A 24554-nucleotide genomic window follows, 5' to 3' on the forward strand; every position below is an offset into this window, starting at 1 on the left:
CTGAGTAGGATGAGCACGTTCTCAGGGATTCTGCCCAATCTTAGTGGAATTAAGAGGGTTCTTTTTTTCACAAATCCAGTATATCTGAAAGTACTAGGTCTATGTATTTTTTTTGACTCAACAACAAGTTTAGATCCCAAAGAGAATTGCGGGAGGGTCCCTGGTAAACTCCAAACTTTGAGCACACACTTTTACCTTCTGTACCCCTTGAATGACGCTATTGAGACCACGGCTTCCTGGCTTCTTTTTTAGCTCAGTCTCCGGCTACAAGGCCTCCCATCCCCAGAAAGAGAGAGTTAATAAAGCCATTGAAGCATCCATGCTAAAAATCGCTCCCCCTAAACAAACAAACAAACAAACAAAAACAAAAGCCAAACCCTTCACAGGGGCTATTGAGCTACTTGAGCTCAGAGGCTGTATTCCAGGTCACACGCGGACGGCACGGAGCGGCCCCAGCACAGGAGGAGCTTCTCCCTTGGTCCAAAGCTCTTCCCGCTATGAATACACCTTTACCTAAGCTCTTCCAAAGTTTGGAACAAAGCTACAACCATAGCAAGGTTAATAATAATAATAATGATGATGATGATAATAATAATAATAAAAACAGCATTACTTATAAGTAAAGATACTCTTTCAAGCTGTTCTCAAATAGTAACCAGATTCTCCTGCACAGCATTTCTGTGAGTGACCCTGTTATTAGCTATTATTCCTGTTGTAAAGACCGGGTGACAGGGATGCGGTGTTGTCTGGAACTTGCCCATGTTTACAGTAAACGGTGGAGGTGGCCCTGCCAGTTTGTCTCCAGAATCTGCTCGCCTGCCCCCCCCCAACGTGAGCAGCCCCTGGAAGGTGTGTGAGTGTCCTGGGGCGGCCGCGCCAGGGGGCTTGAGCAGCGGATACAGTCTCTCACAGTTCTGGAGGCTGCAAGTCCAAGATCAGGGTGGTGGCAGGGCTGGTTCCTTCTGAGGACCGTGGGGGCGAGCCTGTCCCAGGGGTCTCTGTGGCTTCTGGTGCGTTGCTGGCGTTCTCAGTGTCCCTTGGATTGTAGATGCATCTCCCTGATCTCTGTCTTCATCTTCACACGGCGTCTCCCTGTGCACGTGACACGTCCAAATTCCCCCTTTTCATAAGGACACCTGTGATATTGGATCAGAGGCCACCCTGTCCAGTATGCCCTCATCTTAACTAAATTGCAGCTGCAACAACCCTGTTTCCAAGTAAAGTCACATTCTGATGTACTGGGAGTCAGTACTTTAACACACGAATTTTGAGGGGACATAATTCAACCCAATGTCTTTGTGAACCTGTGAAAAGCCATTCAGTGCCCAGTCTGTGGTCAGCACCAATAGCCTGTGCTCTGCCCTGCGGGGACTGACCCCCAGTGTAGTGCCAGCACAGGCTCGTTCTCCTGATGTCTGGCCCTTGTCCCTTGTCTCCAACTCAGGGGTCCCCAGAGGCCAGGCAGACAACAGAAATGAAAGCATGAGTGAATGCACGTGTCAGGTGGAAGACAGAGAGCAGGGGCCCGCTGCAAACCAGACAGCATGTCCCATCCACACAGAGTAGTCATACCAACTCCAGCTGGTTGTTGCCAACAGAAATGGAGACCCATGACCTCTAGACCTTTGACCTAGTTCTGGTGAATATCAGTACTTTAGAGGTTAAAATAACATAGAAATCTGTGCTTCTTTGGTTTTAAATTGAGGTTAATTTATTTTAGCTTATTAAATTTAAAGGAATTTAACATATTTCCTACCAAGACTGTACATGAGGATGAAGCTAGAATTCAAATCTAGATTGCTTTTCTTTCTCCACATTGTTATTTTGAACAATTAAAAACCTTCAGAAAAGTTGCAAGAATAGAACCGTGAATACCAATGCACCTTCACCTAGATTCAACAGGTGTCAACACTTTGTCATGTTTGCTTCTCTCTCAACTTTTCTTTCCTTGTCTTCCTCCCTCCCTCCCTTCCTGTCTGCCTTCCTTCCTTCTCTCACCATCTGAGAGTTAGTTGAGGACTTTATGACATTTTACCCCTAAAAACCTCAGCATGTGTGTGATAAGAACAGGGCCATTCATCACAACCCCAGTGTTGTTGGCAGTTTGGGAATTTAACATCGAAACAATACTATTGTACAATATTCAGTCCATGTGCAAATTTCCTCAGTTGTCCTTTACAGCTGTTTTTTTCCCCAAACCAGGATCCAGTTAAAGACCACGCTGTGCCTTTGTCAGGTCTGCTTCAGTCTCCTTTCATGTCCAGTTTTCCTCCACCTTTTTGTCTTTCCTGATATAAACGTCTTCCAAGGATCCAGGCTGTTTTTGCAAGATGCTCATCAATATGGATTTGTCTGAGTTTTTCCAACATACTTTGATTTAGGCGAAGTATTTTTGGCAAGACATAGGTAATGTCATGTGGGGACATGATGCCAGTTTCCTCTGTCATTGGCAATAAGTTTGATCACTTGGTTGAGGTGTTGTTCCCCGGATTTCTCCATTGTAGAGCTACGTTTTGACCTTTATAATTAACACATAATCTATGAACACAGTGTGACTATCTTATTTCTGGACAGTCTATCACCTAATAACATTTGCATTTATCCACAAGTCATTACTTGAATCACCTATTTTTAAGGTGGGTGTAAAGGAATGATTTTATGGTTCCATCATTTTTCTGTACTCATTAGCATCCTTTTGTAAAAAAGAGACTTCCCTTTTTCCATTTTTTTTTACGGTTTTGGTATGGACTTATTTTTATTCAATACATTATAATTTACTTCTGTCATTGTTCATTTTGATGCTCAGATTGCTCCAGATCTGGCCAGTGGGAGTCCCTTCCAGCTGGCCCTGGTGTCCTTTTGGTGTGTCCCTCTTAGTTTTTGAGCACTTGGCTCAATAAGATGTCTCAAACTTTCTTTGTATTTCCCCTGTCCCAGCACAGAATCAGCCATGTCTCCAAGGAGCCAACCCAGCTTGCTTTTAAGCTATTTAAATTTGAAAAAGTGTGGTCCAGGCTTTGAATGGGAAGACTGGAAAAAATTCCATTAGCCCCAAACAGTGAGATGAAACAGTTTAAACCACATGTCTTAACAAGGTAATAACGCAGCAGAGAGCGCTGGTCTGATGGAGGAGATGGATGTAGAGATTAGCTTGCCTGCAAAGTTTTCCTTTTGTGGGAGAAGCGCAGGGGGCGTTCGGTTTCCCTCGATCAGGCCTGGGTCCGCTGGATCCTTCCCAGCCTGGGACCCGCGAAGCGAGCGGCCTTAGTTACGGCAGCTGGGGTCCCAGCAGCCCCACAGAGGAGAGCGCGGTGGGTGCGCTGCGGTGAGCCTGACTTTATTGGGCTCATTTGGAGAAGGGTAATTTGTTTCTCAATTATTCATCAGGATCTAGAGCAGCTGGTGGCTGGCGGCGTGTTGTGTGTTTTATGCAAGTTTTAGTAGCTGAAGACCTCATTACGGCCTTGGCTGGCGGAGCCGGCTGGGGGCTGGTGACGGGCCAGCTTCAAGGAGCACAGGTAGGTTTACGAAGCGCTGAGGATGCGCCAGGCTGTACCTGTTCAGGCTTCCTCCGGACTCGGATAAGCATCAGTCCTGCTGCCCATTTCCTGAAAGTGCAAGGAATTTGTGTTCTTTTCTGGAATCATCCGTCTGAGTATTGAAAGAATGACCCTGGCAGCTTAGGAAGCCTCGTTACTTTAAGCCAAAAGGTTGTGTGAACTACTTATTGATTCTTTAAAGAAAAGCACATTGCTAGTGTTTTTAAAAAAAAGTCGATTTTCTCTATCACGGAGGTAATACAGATTTTAAGCACTGCAGACGTACGTACTGGAAGATGAAGGCCCGTCTTGCTCCTGCTTTGAGACAAGCCCCTCAGCCCTCTGTCTGACTGTCTGGGTTGTTTTCTGTACACATTACCAAGTCCAAACTCGTCCTGCTCGCCACACGACAGGCCAATAAATCAGGAGACGAGGTATGAGGGCAAGGATTAACAACTTGATGCAGAAAGCCAGCAGGCTGAGAAGATGGGGGATGAATGTCCTGGAGAACCATCTTCCCCAAGTCAGAATTCAGGCTCCTTTTATACTAAAAAGGGGAGGGACTGTGGCTGGTTGTTGCAAACTTGGTGTCAGAATCCTTGGTTTTTGCAGCTCTTCATGGGGGTCAGGTCACAATGTCCGTCTAAACCTCCAACGAGACAAGCGGCTCTATTCTGCAACTTTTTAATCTCTGTATGAATGGGAAAGTATTCTACCCTTAAAGGTGAGAGCCTTGAGAATGGGCTCTCCTGCAGATTTCAAAAGGTGCCCCACCAGCAGGACTCAGTACAGGAGACAGAGCCCAGGGTTAGACCCAAAGGAACAGGTGTAATGTGGAGTCAGGTCTGCTCTTCACTATCACATATATACGTACCCAGGTGTGAGGGCTGTGGAATGTGAAAATGAAGCAGTATTTCCAGGACACACAGTCACCTTGTAGAATGTAGTGATTCCTGGTGTGATCTGAGTTCTGTGGGAAGGGGGAGTTTCGAAGGCAGGTGAGAGGGGCGGCAGTGACGGTCCTGGGTGGTGGCTTTGGCACCAGCTGTGTGATGTTGGGCAAGTCACTGAACTTCAGGGCTCAGGTTTCTTGCCTGTAAAACAAGGTGGGGAGGAGAACAGGGCAGGTGCCCCTTCTCCGGGCTGCCTGGCAGCCTCTGGGGGCTTTCACACATACGCTCAGGCCCCAGCCCTGAGGTCCTGATTTAATTGGTCTGTGTGAGGCCTGGGAATTGGCATTTTAAAAAAAGCTCCCTAATTACTCTACTGGGTAGTCAGGGTTGGGGGGCTACTGAGATGGAAGATCTCGAAGGCCCTACCTCATCAGGTGCTACTATCCACAGAAACTTGGACACTGGACAGCCTGGACTAAAACCCCAGCTTGCCTACTTATTTGCTGTGTGACTTTAGGCAAGAGACTTGACCGCTCTGTGCCTGAGTTTTCTCATCTGTAAAACTGAGATAATAATAATACCTACCTTATAGAGTTGTTGTTGGTGTGGGAAGTAAATGGGTTAAAACACCTAAAGCAATTAAGACCATCCCTGCCCCAGAGCCCACGGGACAGGAGAGTGAGTGATGGCTATCATTTATTTTATTGATTCAGAGATCTCCCGTGTCCCTTTTAATCAGCCCCCAGCATGCTTTGCATGTGCTGGTGGCCACATTTTGTAGTCACCCAGTTGGTTTTGAGAAATTCTATGTGCCCTTTTAGAACACCGAGCATTCCTGCGGGAGCATCTGGGAAACACTATTCTCCTTTTCCTCACAGATGGGAAAGGGACAGTCTGGGAGCTGAGTAAGGTACAGTACGTTCAGTCACGCAGCCCTAGCGTGCACACGGCGGTGCGAAGGAACGTAGGGAGGAGGGCAAGTGGTGTTGAACTTGGAGATAACCTTCCTTGGTCACTGTTTGTGGGTTCTCAGGCATGGTACCCTCATCCTCGCCAGCGGATCTGCCGTTCACCTTGCATCACCACGCCCACACCCCTCACTACGGTACAAGTCAGGGTCTGGTGTCCACCTAGACTCCCCGTTTCTTATAAGACCTGGAATCTAACTTCCCCAGAAGGAGCCTTCCACACTGGAGGCCCAGCGTGGCAGGACGGGGGACGCGAGTCAGCGCCTGGGGCGCTCCTGCTCTCAGCACCCTTGACCCGTCGGCCGAGTCTCTGTCTGGAGTATCTTACCTGCGTGACACGGGGCTGGGCTATGGACGAGATCGTTCCAAGGGTCTGTTTTCTGTCCACTGTCACGATTTTTGGTTTATCAGTATATGACTATGGTTTACTTTTCTTTGAACCCACCATACAGTTGCTCATTTAAAAATTAATCTCATACTCAACAAAAATACCCATGATACATGTGCCCGTGTGTATGTAAGTTCTAGATGGTAAATTGAAAGTTATTATTAAAATAAGAAAGGTTCTTCTGTGCAGCTCCAGTGCCAGATTGCACCTCTTCACAGCACAGACGCCCTGCTGTGCTTGGGGCTCCCCTGGAATGGAGGAAGGGCATACAGTTTTCTTATGCGTGAAACTCCATGGGAGATTCAGCCCCCAGTGGGGCGTGGCTGATGCCAGCTGCCATTGTGGGGGGTACCTGGGGCTTTGGGGGGAGTGCAGGTGTCCCTTTACTGAGCTTGGTGGTTGAATCAAGGCACAAGGGAGGAAGGGAGGCCACACTGTCATCTGCTCTCTGCCTTGATTCTGTCTCCACCCTCAGTGAGGTGGCCTCCCTTCCTTGAGGCAGGCCCTCCCTGAGGTTGAGTGGCTGTCCCCGTGTGAGACAAGAGGGAAGACTGCTGTGCCGAGACTCAGTTGACAGAAGCTGGCACGCTGACAGTTCTCTCCAGTCGGGGAAGAAACCACCCTGATAGGGAGGGTGTGAGTAAGTCAATGGTGTGTTGACTTTTTCCAGGAAGAATTTTGAGCCTATCTCTTGCATTTTGAGCCAGACCTTACTGTTTAACCCCCGTTGGCTCCTTTATTATGAAAGCTCCTATTATTTGCAAACTTCAGTTTGTAAAGAGCTCATCAGACTGAATTAAGATGCCCCCAGCAGTCTTGAACACGTGTGCCACACCTTACAGCGCTCGGCACGTGGACATGCATCCTTTGAGTCTCTGAACTGCCTGGTGGGGCAAGAATTGTTACCGATGAGCGAGCCAGAGGCCAAAGGGAGCACAAGTGCGCGGCGGCCGTGAGAGCTGACTGGTTCCGTTAACACGAGGGCTGAAGGTCTCTGTCAGCTGTGAAGCTTCCACTGCGTAGTCTAATTGCAAACCGCAGGTTGTAAATATCCTAAATGCAGTTCTGGGCTTAGTGATTTTATCACCGCATCTGTGGGAGGGAGGGTAACCCTGTCATGTAATGGGCTGCTTGGGCAGCGTTTACATTTTGGCTGCACACAGGGATGCTCAAAGCACCGGCATCTGTCACCTGGGGTACCATCCCAGACCCCTGACTCAGCATCTCGGGAGGAGGGTTCTGAGTCAGTGCACGTAACAAGCATCCCAGGTGGTGCTCGGGATTCTGCCGTCGGTGGAGCAAGGGGATGAGCCATGTTATCCTCTGGATGTGAAGAGACTGGTTTGTTTTAAAGCTCCACTTATGGGGCTGGGGAGGGGTGCCACAGGGAGGGTGTAATTCTATTCCCTCCCCCTTCATCGTTCATGGGGAGAAGCTCTTGTCTTATCTGTCCATCCCAGCTCACCTCCAAAAAGTGGTGGGTGATGTGGAGATAGATGGTTTTAGTTTTGATTTTAAGTCCTGTAATTCTTCTCTGAGCATCTCAATACAGGGAGAAAGGTGAGGCCTAGGCCTGGCTCAGCTGCAGCTGACTGCCTGGTGTACAGAGTTCTCTTCTCCATAGAGAGTCAGAAGGAACTCAGTCCCTTTGTCTGTCCATCCACCCATCCACCACGTCGCCCCATATGTGCCAGGTGCTTGGGGTCTCAGGAAAATAAGACACAGTCGCTGATGCTCAGGGGACTAGGTTTAGTTTAGGTAGTAGCAGAAGTGTGGGAAGAAATGGAAGGGACAGCGGTCCCTTTCATAGACATTGAAGATGGCATCAGATGTGAGATGTTAAAAAAAAAAAGAGAGAATTTAAAAACCATTGCAGGTAATGCAGAGAAGCTTTGCACAAAGGGCAAAAGGAGGCAAATATCCCTTTCTGGCATGTAGTTCTTCAAAACACAGAGTGCCCTGAATTATAGCACTTGCTTTGAGAGGAGTCTGTGGATAATCCTGCAGTGGGCAACTTATTCTGAGCATTTAACTTTGACACCGAGATAGAAAAGTGCGATTTCAAGGAAAAATCTAAGGAAGAAATCCAAGAGACCTTTTCAACTATAATCTCTGGTTCCAAAGTGCTGGACGGCTGCTGATTTAAAAGGAAATCTGATCTTCCTTCTAGGAAGTCTGTTGTTTTTAATATTTTTCTGATGACTAGCATCTAATAAAATAGCACGAACTTATACTGAGTTGCTACCCAAGCACTCAAGGCTGAGTGAGTGACTTTACTGACTAGCAATTCACATTTAAACAGATCGACTTAAAGGAGGTTTGACGTGTTTCTGCAGGGGAAGCGCTGCGGGACTGGGGCTTTTTGGAACATCGGTGCAGTTCCCGCAGCCCACGGCTAGGCGGCGCTGCCCCACGGGACTCCCCCAGATGGAGGCAGAGCTCCTTCTCCATCTGTAGCAACTGAGCCCTTGAAATGCGGCCAGTGGGACTGAGGCGCTCTGTACTTAATTGTATACAATTTAAATTAACTTAAATTTGAATTTAGACAGCAACATGGCGTGTATAGGAAAGTTCCGGCAGGGACATGGCTGTGAGAAATCGAAATGTCTTTTCTTCTCTCCTCTCCCCACCACCCCCCACCTTTTTTTTCCCTGCCTGTCCTGCCCGACCTGAACCTTCCTCTCTCCCACCTCCATGACTCCTGGATAAGACAAGAGGGCAAAGTAGACACTAAGGAAGGTGGGTCTTGGAGAGCCACAGAAGGAGCAGTTACTGGATGAGAAGTGAAAGGAGGTTGGGGGTAGGTGGCGCTCGGGGGCAGCCTTGCCCTGAGTTCCTTCCGGAGTGACCCTCCCTGGGTTTGTCCTGATTTCCTCTCAGCTGGCTTTTGACTTTTGATGGGCGGGGGCATGGAAGCAAGAACCAGCGTCACCCTTCCAGCCTTGTCCAGCAGTAGCGCCTCAAGAAATATTTCTTGAATGAACAAGGGATGCTGGAGCTTGGAAGTCACTGCTCCGACCGCAAGGCATCATGGCCCAGCCCAGCCTATCTCCCTCTCCGGAACGTAAGAGGCGGTAACCAGCAAGTGCTTGGACCGTGTTCCTAAGCAGGCATCCACTGGGGGCATTAAGTGCTGTGATGGAATGTTGAGTGTTTAAGCACACCGAGGGGAACTTGGCCTTTGACACTTGGCCGTAGCAGACCGAATAGCTACATTATTGGAAAACATAATCTAGTTTACAGTGTGGCAGAACCATTGATCATATACCCTTGACACTGCCGAGCATCACTAAAATGTTTCTTTTTCTTCTTTCGACCTTGTAGGCAGTATCGATAAACCAGAAGCATCGTTGCCTACCTGGGCCATAATTCTACTTGCAGTATCGTTTTCATTGCTTTTGATCCTGATAATTGTTCTGATTATAATATTCTGCTGCTGTTGTGCCTCCAGGAACGAGAAAGAAGGTAATTTTTTAGTTCGTATAGATTTGTATGTATGTTTGAACTTTTGGTACACGCGTTGGAGGTTCATCAGCTCATCGGCTCTTTTAAAAGAGATGCTGGCTTTTAGAGTCCTTGAAAGGACGTGTGAAATTCACAAAGAGGGAGAGGATTTTCTCAAGGAAGGAAGCCTTTCCTCCAGGGCCTGAGGCCACCCCTCCAGGAAGACAGATCTCCACACTTTGAGAAGGTAAAGAGGTGGTGCCTTTCTCCCCAAAGATGCTGACTAGTTGAGTTTTGGGTTTATCTGCAAGGATATAAGGCTATCGCAGTCTGTCATTTAGATGCTGTGTTTTTTTTTTCTAGAATAATTCCCACCTCTCTGAGCACATGAAAAGATTATTTTCTATTTTGTAGAATTTCCAGTCTCCTTTTGGAGGTGCATACTGATGTAGTGGTAGAAAAAAATTATGGTCTTCTGTGAAGAAAATACAAATAAAATGAGTAAAAATAATCACACACTTCTAAATGAGATCTTTTGGTACAATTGAAGATAAATTTTGTTTGCGGGGCAGGCTCCGCCCTGGGCTGTCTCACCAGCACTGGGGTGGCTTGTGAGTTCAGAAACCACAGGGTCTTCCTCACGCGGGCAGCGCAGGGCTTCCCAAGTGCTGAGTTGTGTGTCCATCCTTGTCTCTCTCTCCTGAAACCGTCACCTACTTCTATTTGAATATTTTCTGAAGTTAAATTATCTTAAAGTCAGAGGTTTGACGTTTGGCTACATGTCAGTTTAATTGCACTTTTAATTATATTAATACTAATTGCCCTTCGATGAGCACTTTTGCAAGTCGGCCAGGCACCGTGTTACCTAACTCTTCCACCCGGAGCAGCTCTCTTAGTGAGCTGTTCCGTGTGAGCTGCGTGGTCCAGCCTTGGGCTCATAGCCTAGCCTTAGCTCCTGCTTGGATTTGGGGAATTGATTCTGTGCTAGGCTTTTATTCTCAAGGAAACAGAAATGAAAAGTAGTAAGCAACTGTTGACCCAGATATGATGGAAGTTTCTTTTTACCTGGGAATGACCCTGGACGCCACAAATGCGTTACTCAAAAAAAAAAAAAAAAAACCAAAACACTGGATTTTAATGAAACTGTTGCATAACTGAAACTTTAATTCAGAACTGACGAGGATTGGTCAGTGCCTTCAGACAGTTGTTTTTGACATTAGCTCCTGTGGCGTAGCTGGAGAGCATCCTGGTGCGCGGACTTCAGCATCTTTGAGGCTTGTGTCTGTTCCACACCAGTCCAGCAAATCTTGTGCACTCAGGTGATGGTCTGAGTCTCAGCTCCTCATTTACAAAATGGGGCTAAATACCATCCTATAAATTGGTTATGAGAATTAAATAAACGGATGTGATAAAAGTTCGTGTGATCTGTCCTAGATTTTATCCTTTATTTACCTTTGAGAGAAAAAGCTGATGCACAGCGGATTCCTTGACATAAATGTGAGGCGTCCAGTGAAGTCCTGGATTTCCCCATGATAATTATTTCTATGCTTAAAAATATTAAACATCAAGATTTTTAAAAAGTATTTTCTGGGGCTCTGCTTTCTTGGTGCCTGGAGGAGTCTCGGTGCTCTGGCTGGTTTCCGGGGGACCGACTGAGGATGGCTGGGGCCCCCGTGCAGCATGGCCTGGAGGCCGTGGGGTCTCAGCTTCTAGAGCAGGAGGACCGGGGCCCATCTCCCACAGCCTGGCCCTTGTGGGAACACTGGTGGCATCTCCCTATAACCAGAGGCAGACCAGACAATCTCTCTCCTCCAATTCAAATAGGATTGCTTCTGAGGTTCAGTTTGAGGCGTGACTCAGGAGATGTGATTAGAACAGAAAATAAGTGAGAACGGTATCAAAAAAAAGTAAAGAAAATGAATCTTTTTTTGGATCTCAGTAAAGCTCAATGCTTTAAAAAAGGCAGAGGTGCAGAGCGCACTGGCTTTAGAGACAGATGATGGGGGGCTGCCGTGTGGGCTCAGTGACCCCTCATTTTTAAATGCTAAACTCCCTCCAGTCCAAGAATCCATTGATTAAAACCATTAGCAATTTAATGAGAGCTTTTGGGGGATGGATACAACTGTCTGAATCGATACCATTGGTTCATATTGATTGAAAATGTGTTTTAAAATGAAAGAAATATAGTGCTTAAGGGATTTCATTCCTTATCTGTTAGAATATGGGTATATTTGTATAATAGTATCTAGTTTGTTAAAATATGAGAACACTAACACCTGCTTCTTGGGTTGTTGTGACGACTAAATGGGATAAGACCTTGCACGGTGCTGGCGTGGTTTCCGCACACGGTAAGTACTGAGTGACTGACAGCAGGGACTGGGAGCAGAGGACCTCTTCGTGGTGAACAAATGGAGTCTTTATAACCTCATGAATCAAATTCAGTATTCACTCAGCACGTATTGGGTATCTGCTCTATTCTGGGTACCTAGGTATTACAAATACTTATATTTATGATAGTGAATAGTGAATTCTACTTTCCTTATGCTTGGAAGTTATTTGATAGCTCATTGTGGGGGAACTTAATACCTACCAGATCCCAAATACTCAGTAACATGTGTATTTAAAATCAGGGCGGTCTATAAAGATTGATGAGATTTTATTTTCAAAATAACTATCCTGATTTTACTAATGTGATTTTATTTCTTTTTTTTTTGGCAGGATCTAGTTATCAAAGTGAAATAAGGTAAGTTTGAGATCACGTCAGTTTCCTAAATATAAGAAGAAACAAATGAAAACCAGCCAACACACCTACACACAAACACACACACACACACAAACAGCTGTGGGATTTTAGGATTATGTTACTCAAAATTAAGTACTGAAAATGAACAACTCTGACAAACACATATTCCAATCACAAACTCATAGGGCAACATTAATTGTGGAATAAAGTAGGTAGGTTCCTGCTGCCTAAGTTTGACTTGTGCACTTTGGAAAGTGGAGCCAACTTTTACTTGGCATCTGGCATTTGCAGCTCTTTCCACAAGAGGACGCTGTGCACCATGACTCTTGGCCCTCCTGCTTTGTGTCAAGGCTAGGGATGTGAGGACCGTTTCAAGGATGCTAAAGAACCAGGCAGAGGTCCTGCTGGAATTTCTGGGTGGTGGAGACCTTGGGGCCTGCTGGGTGGCTTTGGGCAATGGAACTGAGCAGGTGGACAGATTAGGAGTGGTCACTGCTTGTATCGCCCAGTGGGGAGGGCGGGAAAACTCCTGCCATTCTCACGGTTGCCTGGAAGTAGCTGCAAACACTTTTAAGGTAACTGTGTCAAGGACTACAATAATCAATTTAAATGTCTGCAATAATTATAAATAATTATAATTATAAATGCATGCAGGGGAGGGATTTTTAGGCAGCAATGGTTTAGTTGGGGGGTGTTAAAACAAAACCACATCTAGCTTTCAGTATTTTATTAGATAATTTAGATTTTTTAAATGCTGTAGTTTAAAACATCTTCCAGCTACATGTGGGGAATAAAGATTACATATAATCATCATGTAACAGACTGTTGACTGTGTAACATTTTTCATTTCTTCTTACAACAATTTTATATATTTTTTGGAGGGGAGGTAATTAGGTTTATTTATTTATTCTTAGAGGGGGTGCTGGGGATTGAACGCAGGACTTCGTGCATACTAAGCATACACTCTAGCGCTCGAGTTATACCCTCCCCGCCACATTTCTCATTTCTATTCTCTGGAATCTTGGGTGATTTCAAAACCTAGTGCAGTAACCTACAACTGTTTGGGGAAATGGGTAGAGAATAATAATAATGCAACGTCATCATGACGGGGGGGGTGACAGTAAGACCTGATATATCCTGAGTGTCAGCACGTGTGCCAGGCACTGGTCTACACTGAGTAGAGGTCATCTTGCTGCTCACAATGGTTTTATGAGGCTACGTTCCCTTTCTGTGGCTGAGGAAGCGGAGGGGCACAGAGAGGTGAAGTGATGTGCCCGGAGACTCCGGAGCCCGCGGACATGCTCAGGGCTTAGCCGCCCTTCGCCTGCAGCCTGGCCCTTGGATCCAAGTGCTCCAGGCCCAGGGAAGAAAGACGGGGCCGCTCCCTGGGGCCCCCGTATTTACCTGCTTTCCCCGCCCACTGTGTCAGCAGGGCTAACCTCGGTTGCTCACAGATTTCTTCTGTGTTAAAAGAACATCTGTATTTTTCCCCATAGAATCAATGCATGTTTATTTTAGAAAAAATACAGATAGGTGTAAGCAATGGCTTTAAAATTACCCCTCATTCTGTTGCCCAGAAATAATTACTGTTAAGTATCTACACACCTACACACGTGTGTTCACAGACACACACACATGCATTTTGTGAAATTTAGATCATAATAAATGCCATTTTATATGTTCCTCCTCTCATTTGACACTATTCTGAAGATAATTTCTGTTGACAAATACTTGCCTGTAATGTTCTCATTTCATTTGCTTGATAAAGTCTTTTTACTGAAATATAAGTGTACACACATCATAGGTGTGTGGCTTGATGAATGTTCACAAAGCATGTGCACCTGCGCCTGGTCTGCAGATGTGCAGAACCAACACCCCAGCACCCCCACCTCTGCTCGGGCCCCCATCAGATCATCTCCTGCCCCCTCTGCAGAGGTCACGTCTAATGACACCCACCCCCACATCCCCAGAGGTTAGAGTCACGTGAACTTGATATAAATGGAGGCATGTCCTGCTTCCTCATTCACGCCTGCCTTCTTGAGCTTCACGTGTGAGATGGAGCTACACTGTTGACGTAGCTGGTTTATTATTGCATAATCCCAGGTTCAGGGCGTGGACGCAATTTATTTTCCCATTTTACTTTCTAAGGGCATTTCGGGCCACGATGAACACTGCTGCATGAAGCAATCTAGTCCTTGTCTTTGGTGACATGTCTGCCAGCACTCACTCCTGCTCTGTATCCTGTTGGGTGTAACCAGTTAGTGAAAGATGGGCCACGGGGTAGGGACGTGGTCAGCTCTAGGTGAGGCCGTCATGCAGTTTTCAAAGCAGGTGTAGCAGTTACACTTCTACCCGCAGCACATGAGACTTCTCATCTATAATAATTTTCACAGTTGGCATGGAATTCCATTTCAGGGATGTCTCAGCATTTATTTCACGAGTCCCCTGTGGCTGGGCACCTGGCTTGTTTGCAATTTTTGTAACATAAATAGCTCATGAATGAATCTTCTCCAGTAAATCTTTGCACATATCCTTGCTTATTTCTGTTGCTTATTATAATCAGTTCTTAGTAGTCAAATAAATATTTTAGATCTTTGGAAATCCATTGCCAAACTTCCTTCCCCTGGGAAGCTGCCATTTTTGCTTTATTTCAGGGGTTGGTATCCTTTTCTCTATAAAGGGGCAGATAGTAAATATTTTTGGTTTTTCAGGCCACGTGCCCTCTGTCCCAGCTCAACTCTGCTGCTCTAATAGGAAAGCGACCATAGACAAGATGGAAGCAGACAGGTTCCAATAAAACTTTATTTACAAAAACAAATGATGGGCCAGATCTGTGGGTCATAGCTGGCCAACCCTGCTCTATATGGTCACTGGTTTCTGAGAGCTGAGTACCGCCTGGGGACTGGACGCCATGCGCCTGTCATGATAAAATTCCATCTCTCCCCGCAGTGGGAGTGTGTGAGCAGACAAGCCGTCTACACAGCCGTGGGGGGGGTGCTGTTAGGGTCCAGCCTGACGCTGGCCACCCACCAGAGGCCAGCACCCGAGCTTCCACCTTGGGGAAAGTCCACCGTGGGAGAATGCTCTGGGTGGAGCAGGGTGACCAGGACATCTGTCGCTGATTAACATTTGGTTTTTTAAAATGGTCTAATTCTAGGAAATCTGCAAATGTGAAGACAAATAAAGAAACTTTTGAGACAAAGTTAAAAAGCGGAAATGAAAACTATGGCTACAGCTCCGATGAGCCGGGCACTGCAAGTGAGCAGGGATCGGGGCGGGGAGTGCGGGCGGGGGGCGGGGGGCAGAAAGACCTGGAAGGGCGCGTGTCGGGGGAGGGGCTGGCTCACCACACACCGGCTTCTCAGGGCAGCTGCCTTGCTTAGCTGTGGCTGGTCATTATTTGGGGGTAATTCTTAGAAGAAGGAGAAATTCCAAAACTAGGAACACTCTAGGAGAAGGTAACAGTAAAAAATCTACCTATCTGCCTGGCGTTTAAAAGAAAGTGAGGTGGAAATCTAAGAGTTTTAAAAATAATGTTCCATTTTTTGTTTTTTTTCATGCTTTTTCTTTAAAGGCGTCTACCTTAAAGTGTGTGAGGAGGACTTTTAATACATTTGAGGGCAATGTCCCCCAAACATCAGTGAAAATAGAAACTCAGCAAGAAATCTTTTCCTCTTCGACTTTACAGGCTGTTGGAGGATTCTGGAACCCTAAGCCCGGCCTGGAAGCTTTTTTGTGGCACCTGAGTGTCTTACCTTTAGATGATGCAGTCATAACGGGGGAGGGGTGTCATCTCGAAGCCACTGTCACTAGTGAGCAGCAGGGGTAGGATTTGAACTGAGAGCCTTTTGAAAGCAGAGAGAGAGAGAATGAGAGTCTACAATGGCTCCTTAGCTGTCGGGCAGGGAGACCAGCCCTAACGAGTTGCTAGCAAAACAAATTCCACTGGAAGATTCTTGGTAAATCGATTCTTGCCAAGAGGCCCAGAAACCCTTTTTGCACTAAGCCTGGGACTGTCTTCTCGGTAGACCCTCTCTTCCCATCCTCCCGTGGCTGCCTTCCATGAGCGTTCCAAACTGTGTGCTTCAGACTCAAAAAATCCCGCAGAGCGTTGACAGGTTCCTTTGATAATCCGATCACAGCCTTCTGCAAAACTTCCCGTGGTAGAATATGTATTCATTAGTATTTTGAGTGATTAATCAAATAATTTGTCCAAAATCATGGCCCAGACTGAACCTCTGGCTCCCTTCCCCGCATTTCCCCCTGTGTTTATTTTCCTCCGTCAACTGTTGAAACTATGGATTCATCTTGTCTCTGGATGAGACTAACAAGCCAAGAAAAGAATTGATTTTGAGTCTGCTGTATTTTTATTTCATTAGAAAGATAAAGTTCTAAAAGTAAGTAACCTCAAGAAAACTTTAAAAAAAAAACCTGTTTGTGGTTGAAGATGATTTATGTCAGGGGTACTGCATAAAAGCAAATGTATTTCTTCTTAAATCAAAATTGTTGGAATAGGACATAGTTTTCTCAAATCACTTTCTGTTGCAGAGATTTCCTCTCTCCCTCCGAAGCCCGCGGAACCCGGCGTTCCTGAACAGCACGGCGGCGGGCAGCCTCAGCAGGTAATTCAGACCGTCCTTCCCCATTTTGGGCTTTTTTGCTGTTTAGAAACCCCTGCCTTGTGGTAGGTGATTATAAAACGGTGCCTGTTTTATGTTCGTGATGGAAGAACGTGGCCTTTGCTCGCCTCCAAGTCACCTGCCAGCATGGAGGGAACAGGGCCAGGACACGTAGCATCTCTCCCTTTGTAGTGTTTTTTTTTTTTTTTTGGACTGGGGGTTAGTAGTCTTGTGGTGTCTGTTCGACGTCCACACAGAGGTGTGGAGTGTGCGGGTGGGTGTGTGAGTCTGGGGTCCCAGGCTGAGGCTCAGTCACAGATATTGCTGGTGGTTGACGCAACTTTTCTTGGGCGTCATCCTTCCACGGGACATTAACATAAAGCAAATAGTCAGCTGGGACCCGTGAGGACCCAGGACATTCATTTTCTGACATGAAGTCAGCACTGGTTGTCAGTCATGAAAGAATCAGAGTTCATATGCAGAAAATACGACTCTTTATATTCAGACGCCACATTAAGCAGATGTATATGCAGCCAGGACTGCTTTGTGGCCTGTGCAGATGCAGCCTCAGAGGAGAGGCACTTGGATGCCATTCTGCGGTAGTGTCCCCCATACGTGGGGATGTTCTCCCCGTTTAGTTTTGGGGAAAGCCAGGCTCTCAGACTGCGGTTCCAGCAGCTCAGTGGGTTACACGCCCTTGGCTTCATTCTGCCTCAGACTCGCCTTGGGCCCGCGGTGCTGCCCGGCCGAGCGGGGGCCTTGGCGGCCCCACCCCTCCTTCCCGGCGCAGGGATTCACGTGCGTTTCCAGGCAGCTCCAGGCCATAGTGTCCCTCCCTGCAGCTGGGCTTCAGCTCCGTACATCCATCTTGCCAGTGGTGTGTGCCTCCCAGGCCTCTGGGAGGAAGGGGAGCTTTGATGGACGCTCAGCCCTGTGTTGGGAGGAACTAAATGATGCTATTAGTGGCAACCCAGGTAGCCAGGCACCAAGACGTATGAGGGGTCCTCGGCACCAAAGCAGATGGGCCTACATGGTGAAGCATCAGCTTCCAGGACGAGTCAAGCTACTTCCTCAGGCCCCACAGCAGGCCAACAGAGAGAGAAAATTCCCATCAAGGCACATATATCTTCCAGCTGTGGAGATGCAACCATCTTTCCTTCGAAGTGTCCATCTCTTGACTAAGAGGCTGTGGGTGGAAGGGAGTAATTGCCTGGCTGTGAAGGATGCTTCCTGTCCAGGCTCTACCGCCCGACCTGAATGGGGGCTGTGGACTGATGTAAGGGGTTCTCTAGTGCCCCCCCACCACGCCAAGAGTCATTACCCCAAGAACACATATAAGCCAGTTGTTATTTCTCTGGCCTTTCTGTGGTTACCTTTTCAGCTGTGTGTCTTTCCACCAGACAAGCCACAGTGCTTGGGTCTGGGGTGATTGTGAAGTGGGTCATGTCAGACGGCTCCCCTCGACGTGAAGGCGGAAAACCGGGAGCTCTCCATGCTTGCAGACACAGGAACGGCGGGACGTCTCGGGCTCTGAATAGAGGCCTCCTAAGCTTGACGTGCTGCTTTGAAACTGTGCCAGGCAAGAAACTTCAGTTTCTGCTACTGAAACATGTAGCCGGTCAAATCATCTGTTGGTGGAAAAAGAACAGTGGCCACTGAGATGCTGGGCCCTGGGGGCTGGTCACACACACCTGTGCGTCTTGAATTGTTTGTCCAGCGTCTAGGGGAGCAGGGCATCTTGGCCAGAGCAGCAGGGACCTTCAGAAACAGAGGATGCAAAGAGGATGGACTCTTCTGGTCTGAGCTAGAAACTGATGAAGGGTTTTTGAAGAGCTGGAGTTTTCTCAGTGTGGGAACTTAGGACAAGCACATTTCTGAAGAGAACGGTCTCTGATCATTAAGCCAAAGGTGGGGGATGGGCCCCGGCGCTGCCTCCAGGATGCCCATTTGGAGCCTGGATGTGAGGCACCGCCGGAGGGCTGTCCTTCCCTGGAGGCACTTAAGGGGGGGAGAGGGCAGGATGGGGGTAGCGGAGAGGGCTGGGATTTCAGGAGCTCCCTTCTGCGTCTTCAGTCCAAAGAAGACCTAGTCCTGCGTGTGGTCAGCTGCCACATGGCGCAGCCACAGCTTATAGACGCGGGTCACCTTGACCCTGAGCCAGAGGCTCCTTGAGCACTTGCCAAGGCCAGACGTGCAGCCAGCCTGGTCTGTGTGGCCGCACCCCCGCTGTGCAGGCCACGCATGTGGGCCTCAGGGGCCGGCGGGCCTCCTGCCCAAGGAGCTGGCTCCTCAGCGTTCGGGATTGTTGACTCCAGATTACACAGTTTTGCAGAAAGTCTGCCCTAGGCTGGGGGCCTGAAAAGCCCGTAGGTTAAACCGAGAGATCTCTAGCCTTGAGTCAGCCTGCAGCTGCGGGGCTGGTGGGTCAGAGGCGCGTCCCATCTGCCGACACAGGGTGTGTCTGGCAGCACGGAGGCTCCGGCCCGGCGTGGACAGGTCTCAGAGCAGGGTGGTCCTGGCTTCGGCTCACATGTGCGTGTCCTCTGCATGCTGCCCTTCACCTGCTCGGCCGGTGTCTTATCTGCCCTTACGTAGTGGACGGCCACTGACCACACACGGTCTAGCACGGCCTTACTGGGCCCTCGTGACACAGTCATTCTTTCCGGTGGAGAGTGTCCCCAGCGCCCAGCGTTGTGGTGTCACAAGCAAGCCAACACCAGGAGTACGTGTGCCAGGGGACTGATCATCACAGTGCTGTCACGATGAGAAGTGTGACTTGACCGGCGTCGACAAATATGCAACGTTATACTTTGGATCATTGGAGAAGAGTGAATAATTCCACATCAGAGTGTCATTTTACTCCTCTGTGGTCTTGGTCTCTTTGGTTTCTTCAAGGCTGTCTTGTTCAAACAGGAGCCACGGCCGGGGCAGCCTGAAGGGCCAGGGCCTGCGTACCGGCTGGAGTCAACGACGTGGCCTTCGGGATGCCCAGATTCCGGGTCCTCACCTCCGGGCCTCCTGGCTCAGTAGAGCTGGGCTGGCCTGAGCATCTTCGTGTTTTAGAACCACCTGGGGGCTGGGGTTCTGACACGTGGCTAGATGTAAGGGTTACTGGCTGCCTTGCTGTAAGGTGGAAGTAGGGCTTGCAGGAGGGGAGAGTGGGGCGTTGCCAAGAGCAACTTGCGTACTTTGTAATTTCACCCCACCCAATACTTAGGATTTGCTCAGAGTCCAAGGCGTTTATGATAGCTGTGCTAACTAAATCCACTGGGCAGGGGCTGTCCTGGAGCCTCCCGGGGGTCGAGGGTACCTATGCTCTTACTGCAATCACATGGCCTCCCCTACAAGGAGCGGAGGGTGCAGACACGGAGCCCTTCAGTCTGTGACCACGCCTGCTCAGGGCTGAGCCCAGGCGCCAAGGAGCAGGGCGTTTTCTGGGTCACTCTCAGCCTCGCCTTCAGTCCCACGCAGAGCTCCACACATCTGTGTCTGCAACCCCAGGCTTCAGTGAGCTTCCACACGCTGTGTTTTCATCACGCACTGCCAAGCAGGATTGTAATTACATCTTACACCCAACAGTTACTAAAACAGGAGACTGGAATCTTAAGACTGTAGGAGCGGGCAGAACCCCCATCCGCCGCCGCACTGGCCTCCCACAGCTGTTGCTCCTAGGACATCCTTCCGATTAGTCCAGAACGCCCGAGGCCCACATGGCCACGGGGGAGGTCAGGGTGAGGTGTCGTGGGGAACTTTTTTTTTCACATCTCCAGTTGTCTCTTGATGCTTTCAGTGCTGATGGTCCTTGGAAAACTTTAGAAGGGCTGAGGTCTTGGCTCAGGGACAGTGTCATTGGGGACCGGCTGGAGGCTGGTCCCACCGAAGGCCAGGCACTGTGATCACAAGCTACAGGGAGGCTGTGGCAGATGCAGGTCAGGTCAACTGGGAGCCGATGGCTTGTGAACTATGGTAGGAAGGCGGCCCCCGCCGGATGCCCGGCGTTCCCTCCCATGGTCATCCCCACCCCTCAGCCCCCCGCCCGGCGGGGTCTCCCCTGAATGTGGGCCCTTTATCAGAGGCGGAGATGGGGAGTCCTTGCTCCTGCCAACAACGGGTGGAAACGGTGTGTGCGTTTCCCGCGTCCTGGATCCCAGAAGATGCTTGCTCAGGGGCCAGGTGCATCTAGTGCCTGAGAAGCCTCCATCTCGGTGCCTGGTGGCTGAGCAGTGGTTCTCAAGACAGAGAAGCACTTCGAGTGCTTGTTAAAATACTGGCTCCTGAGCTTCGTCTGGACTTTCTGGGGCCGCATTTCTGGGAGACAGAGCTGAAGACTGAGTATTTTTTACCACGTTCCCCAGTCAATCGTCTTTGGGAGAATTTTTTGTGGCTCAGTGTGAAAACAAAACAGACGTGCCCTGCGTTGTTTCTCAGGGAAAGTCACCCCGGGGTTCTGGAGGTTTTCTTAAAACTGGGGTGACCTGTGTTCATGACCCCACTGCACCAAGATTTCCTCAAAACACAGAGAATTTGAGATGCTTGTATGCGGCTGTGATGAGGGTTAGGTGGACGAGTCTCGGCATGGAAATACTCCAGAACTAGGCGGCACCGTGGTTGGGGGACACTTAAAATCTCCCGTGTGTTTTAGGGGAATCCTAAGGTGTAGTGCATTCAATGTGAATGAAATAAAGAGGATTTTAGGCTATGGAGACCCCAGTCATGCACTAACTTGTAGAAAGGATCAGAAGGTTAAAAAAAGAGACTGATTTTCAAAACTGACATAAACCAAAATAGAACCCTTTATTTTAACCGATTATTTTTCTTCTGAAAATAATCTACAGTGAGGATATATAACTCTGACATTATTTTCCAGACAAGAGTTTCTGTTGGTGAAGTATAGTTAACGCAGGTTTAACTGTTCATGAAACATGTTAGTGCAAAACCAATAAGTAAAATCAGAAATTCTTCCTAAAAACGACAGTTTGTGGGAAAGGAAGGTGCCTTTTATTTTTATATGAAGCCATGGGGTTTGCCAATGTTTCACATTTTGAGGAATGCTTAAAACAAGCAATCCTTCTTTTCCTCTCCTTGACTCACTGTCAGTCAATTTTTCTGGTTATTTCAGGCCATTCTGTGTCTTTTCTCTTGAGTCTGTTAGTTTTGGGGGGAGAGCTTGGGAACAACTTGAAACCTGGATCACGTCTTCCCCCCTCATCTCTCCCCTTTTGAGATCAACTGAAATGAACTCGATAAATTTACAAAACGACAATGGCTCGTGCAACCGTGTAGTGGGAACACGAGGCAGATGACAGAAAAATCCCAGATGTCGTCACAGCAGGAGCACCACCTCGCAGCGCGAGGCTGAGGCAGCCCCCGCAGCCCCCCACAAGGGAAGGTCATCCCGGGGTCCTCCTTGTGTGTTCAGGGGTCAGTGAATTAAGACCATGAGCCAGAGTGATTCCATCCCCAAGGCTCGCTGACATTCCGCGGTGGTGTAAATAATTTAGGAGGCCCAGTTACATTATTGAAGACGTTAAATGCGGCTGCGGTGCCCAGGAATCTGAACTGGCGTTGTCAGGACCGGCAGGGAAATGTGTGTGGTTAAGGCACTCCTCTCCCCCAGGCCCTGTGCCTCCGAGGAGGGAGTGGTCTGCGTGGGTTTCATTTCAGAATGAGAAGGACAAAGACTGCCTGCCTGCCTCCCGGAGGGGAGCCAGGACCCCACCCTGTCCGAGGAGACATGGGTCATCTACATGGAGTCAGTTCTTCAATTTTGCCTCTTTCCTTTAAAAAGAATGTGTGTTATTTAAAGAAGGTTGGACAACAAGGACCTAGGCACAGCACAGGGAACTATAATCAATTTCTTGTAATCAGCTGTAATGGAAAAGAACCTGAAAAAAATATGTATGTATATGTATAACTGAACATCTTTGCTGTACACCTGAAACTAACATTGCAAACTGACTGCACTTCAATCAGAAATATTAAAGAAGGTTAGAGATATTTGACATTTTCATACAATGGTGAGAATTTCCATAGGAATATTGAAAAAACAAAACAAAACACTGAATCTTTGCCATTAATTTGCCTTCACACACACACTGGATTCTTTGAATGAGATAGTTTTTTAGGCCCTGAACTCGGGAAACATCTACAATGTGTGTTACTGAAAATAATAAAAGAAACATGTGTTAACATTCATGTTCCTCTCTGCTCCCTCATTTTATCTTATCTGACGAGTGGAGCTTCTTTCTCAAACACGCCCTTTACGGTGATCTCGACCACTAAACCCACCCTGTTCTCTCTGTCACCAGGGACCTGATGACCGCCGGCCGGCCCCAGCAAGTCCCCCACGGGTCTCTGTTTACATGGGCAGTCCTAAGAAGGTCAGGAATGTGACTTTGGTATAGCACAGACGTCCCTTTGTCTCCACAAGGCACTTGGTGGACGACCTACGTCACGATGATGCCATCACTGCTCACGATGGTGTCTCTGTGCTCACAGTGACATCACCATCGCTCTCCCGAAGTCCTCAGGCTGGGCTCCAGCTTTGCCAGCATGACCCGGAAGACACGATATTGCTTGGCATCATCAGAACGGATATGTTATAGCGAGAGAAGAAATCTATTTTCCCAGCTTCCAAAGCGGGATGTGACTTTTAAAATGTTTCAAGATTTCAGTGAATTCCATAGTGACTAAGTCAAAGCTGCACATTCATCATGACAGTGATCCTCATCACGCAACACTCCTGCTTGCTCATCCGACGGATGGTAGCTAAGTCTATATCCCACCATGACGTTTAAGAAGTTTTTGTTACCTTAAATTGTATGAAGATGATATTTATGTACCTTTAATATATAAATATTATTGCATATTGTCTGTGAAAAAAGAGGATAAAAATTAGAATGAACAAGAAGTCTAAAATTTCCCAGAAAACCAGAACTCACAGGTTATAAATAATATTACATTCTAAAGCTGATGTGCACCTTGCGAGATGCCTTGTTATTGGATGTTTATACAAAGACATCATTTTTACCTGCTTCCTCGTCAGCCGTGTGCCCGTGTGCTGGAGTGAGTCAGGTGTGGGTTATTCTTTGTGGGGTATGTCCCTCGAACCAAGGAAAAACTGGCAATGGGCAATATAGTCTTTCATAAATAAAAGCCGCCACAGAAGTTGTACTGCTTTCCTGAACTCTTTACTCTTTAGCTGGTAGTTTAAAGCATCATAGGGTTTAGGAATCAAGCATTTTCCAAAAAACAAAACAGGAGGCTTCCATATTTTTTTTTTCTTTCTTCAAGTGAAGATTCTCAGTGCATTTCACGGCGCACCCCATCATTTCACATGTAACCTGGAGGCTGGGCGATTATTTGGCTGAGGTCCTTGCTGGTTGGTACAGATTTCTCTGATGGTGAGTAATTAGGAACTTCTCTGGACCCTCCACCACCCCCAGGCCCAGCCATGCTATTGCCAAAGTAGAATTTGACTTTTAAATAGTGTTAAGATCTTAGTGAATTCCTTAAAATTACCTGGCAAAAGACACGAAGTCATCGTTTTGATGTTTCTGACCGCTGAACACTCCTGGGTGCTAATCCATGGTTAGAGCAGTCTCTACAGGCAGACCTCGGAGATGCTGCAGGTTCAGTCCCAGATCGCAGCAACAGAACAAGTCACATTAATTGTTCTGGTTTCCCAGTGCCTATGAAAGCTGTGTGTACACTACACTATAGTCTATTAAATGTGCAACAGCATTATGTCTAAAAAACAACGCACATATATTAATTAAAAAATATTTTATTGCTAAAGAATGCTCACCATCATCTGAGGCTTCAGTGAGTCACAATCTTTTTGCAATAGTCACATCAAAGATGACTGGTCACAGATCGCCATAATAAATATAATAATAATGAAAAAGTTTGGAATATTGTGAGAATTATCAAAATGTGACACAGAGCCTGGAAGTTAGCA

General features: G+C 47.6%; 1 protein-coding gene across 2 annotated transcripts in view; it reads left to right on the forward strand.

Annotated features, from left to right (window-relative positions):
- Positions 1–23737, forward strand: part of IGSF5 (immunoglobulin superfamily member 5) — a 39837-nt gene extending 16100 nt beyond the window's left edge. For both annotated transcript variants that reach the window (XM_015239843.3, XM_015239845.3), the window contains 5 exons: positions 9113–9253; positions 11951–11975; positions 15133–15233; positions 16524–16597; positions 22903–23737. In XM_015239843.3, the coding sequence (XP_015095329.1) occupies positions 9113–9253; positions 11951–11975; positions 15133–15233; positions 16524–16597; positions 22903–22998 (437 nt within the window). In that variant the 3' untranslated portion in view covers positions 22999–23737. The remainder of the gene's footprint in view (positions 1–9112; positions 9254–11950; positions 11976–15132; positions 15234–16523; positions 16598–22902) is intronic.
- Positions 23738–24554: the final 817 nt, after the last annotated feature.

The sequence above is a fragment of the Vicugna pacos genome, chromosome 1, assembly GCF_048564905.1.
Source record: "Vicugna pacos chromosome 1, VicPac4, whole genome shotgun sequence".
NCBI lineage: Eukaryota > Metazoa > Chordata > Mammalia > Artiodactyla > Camelidae > Vicugna > Vicugna pacos.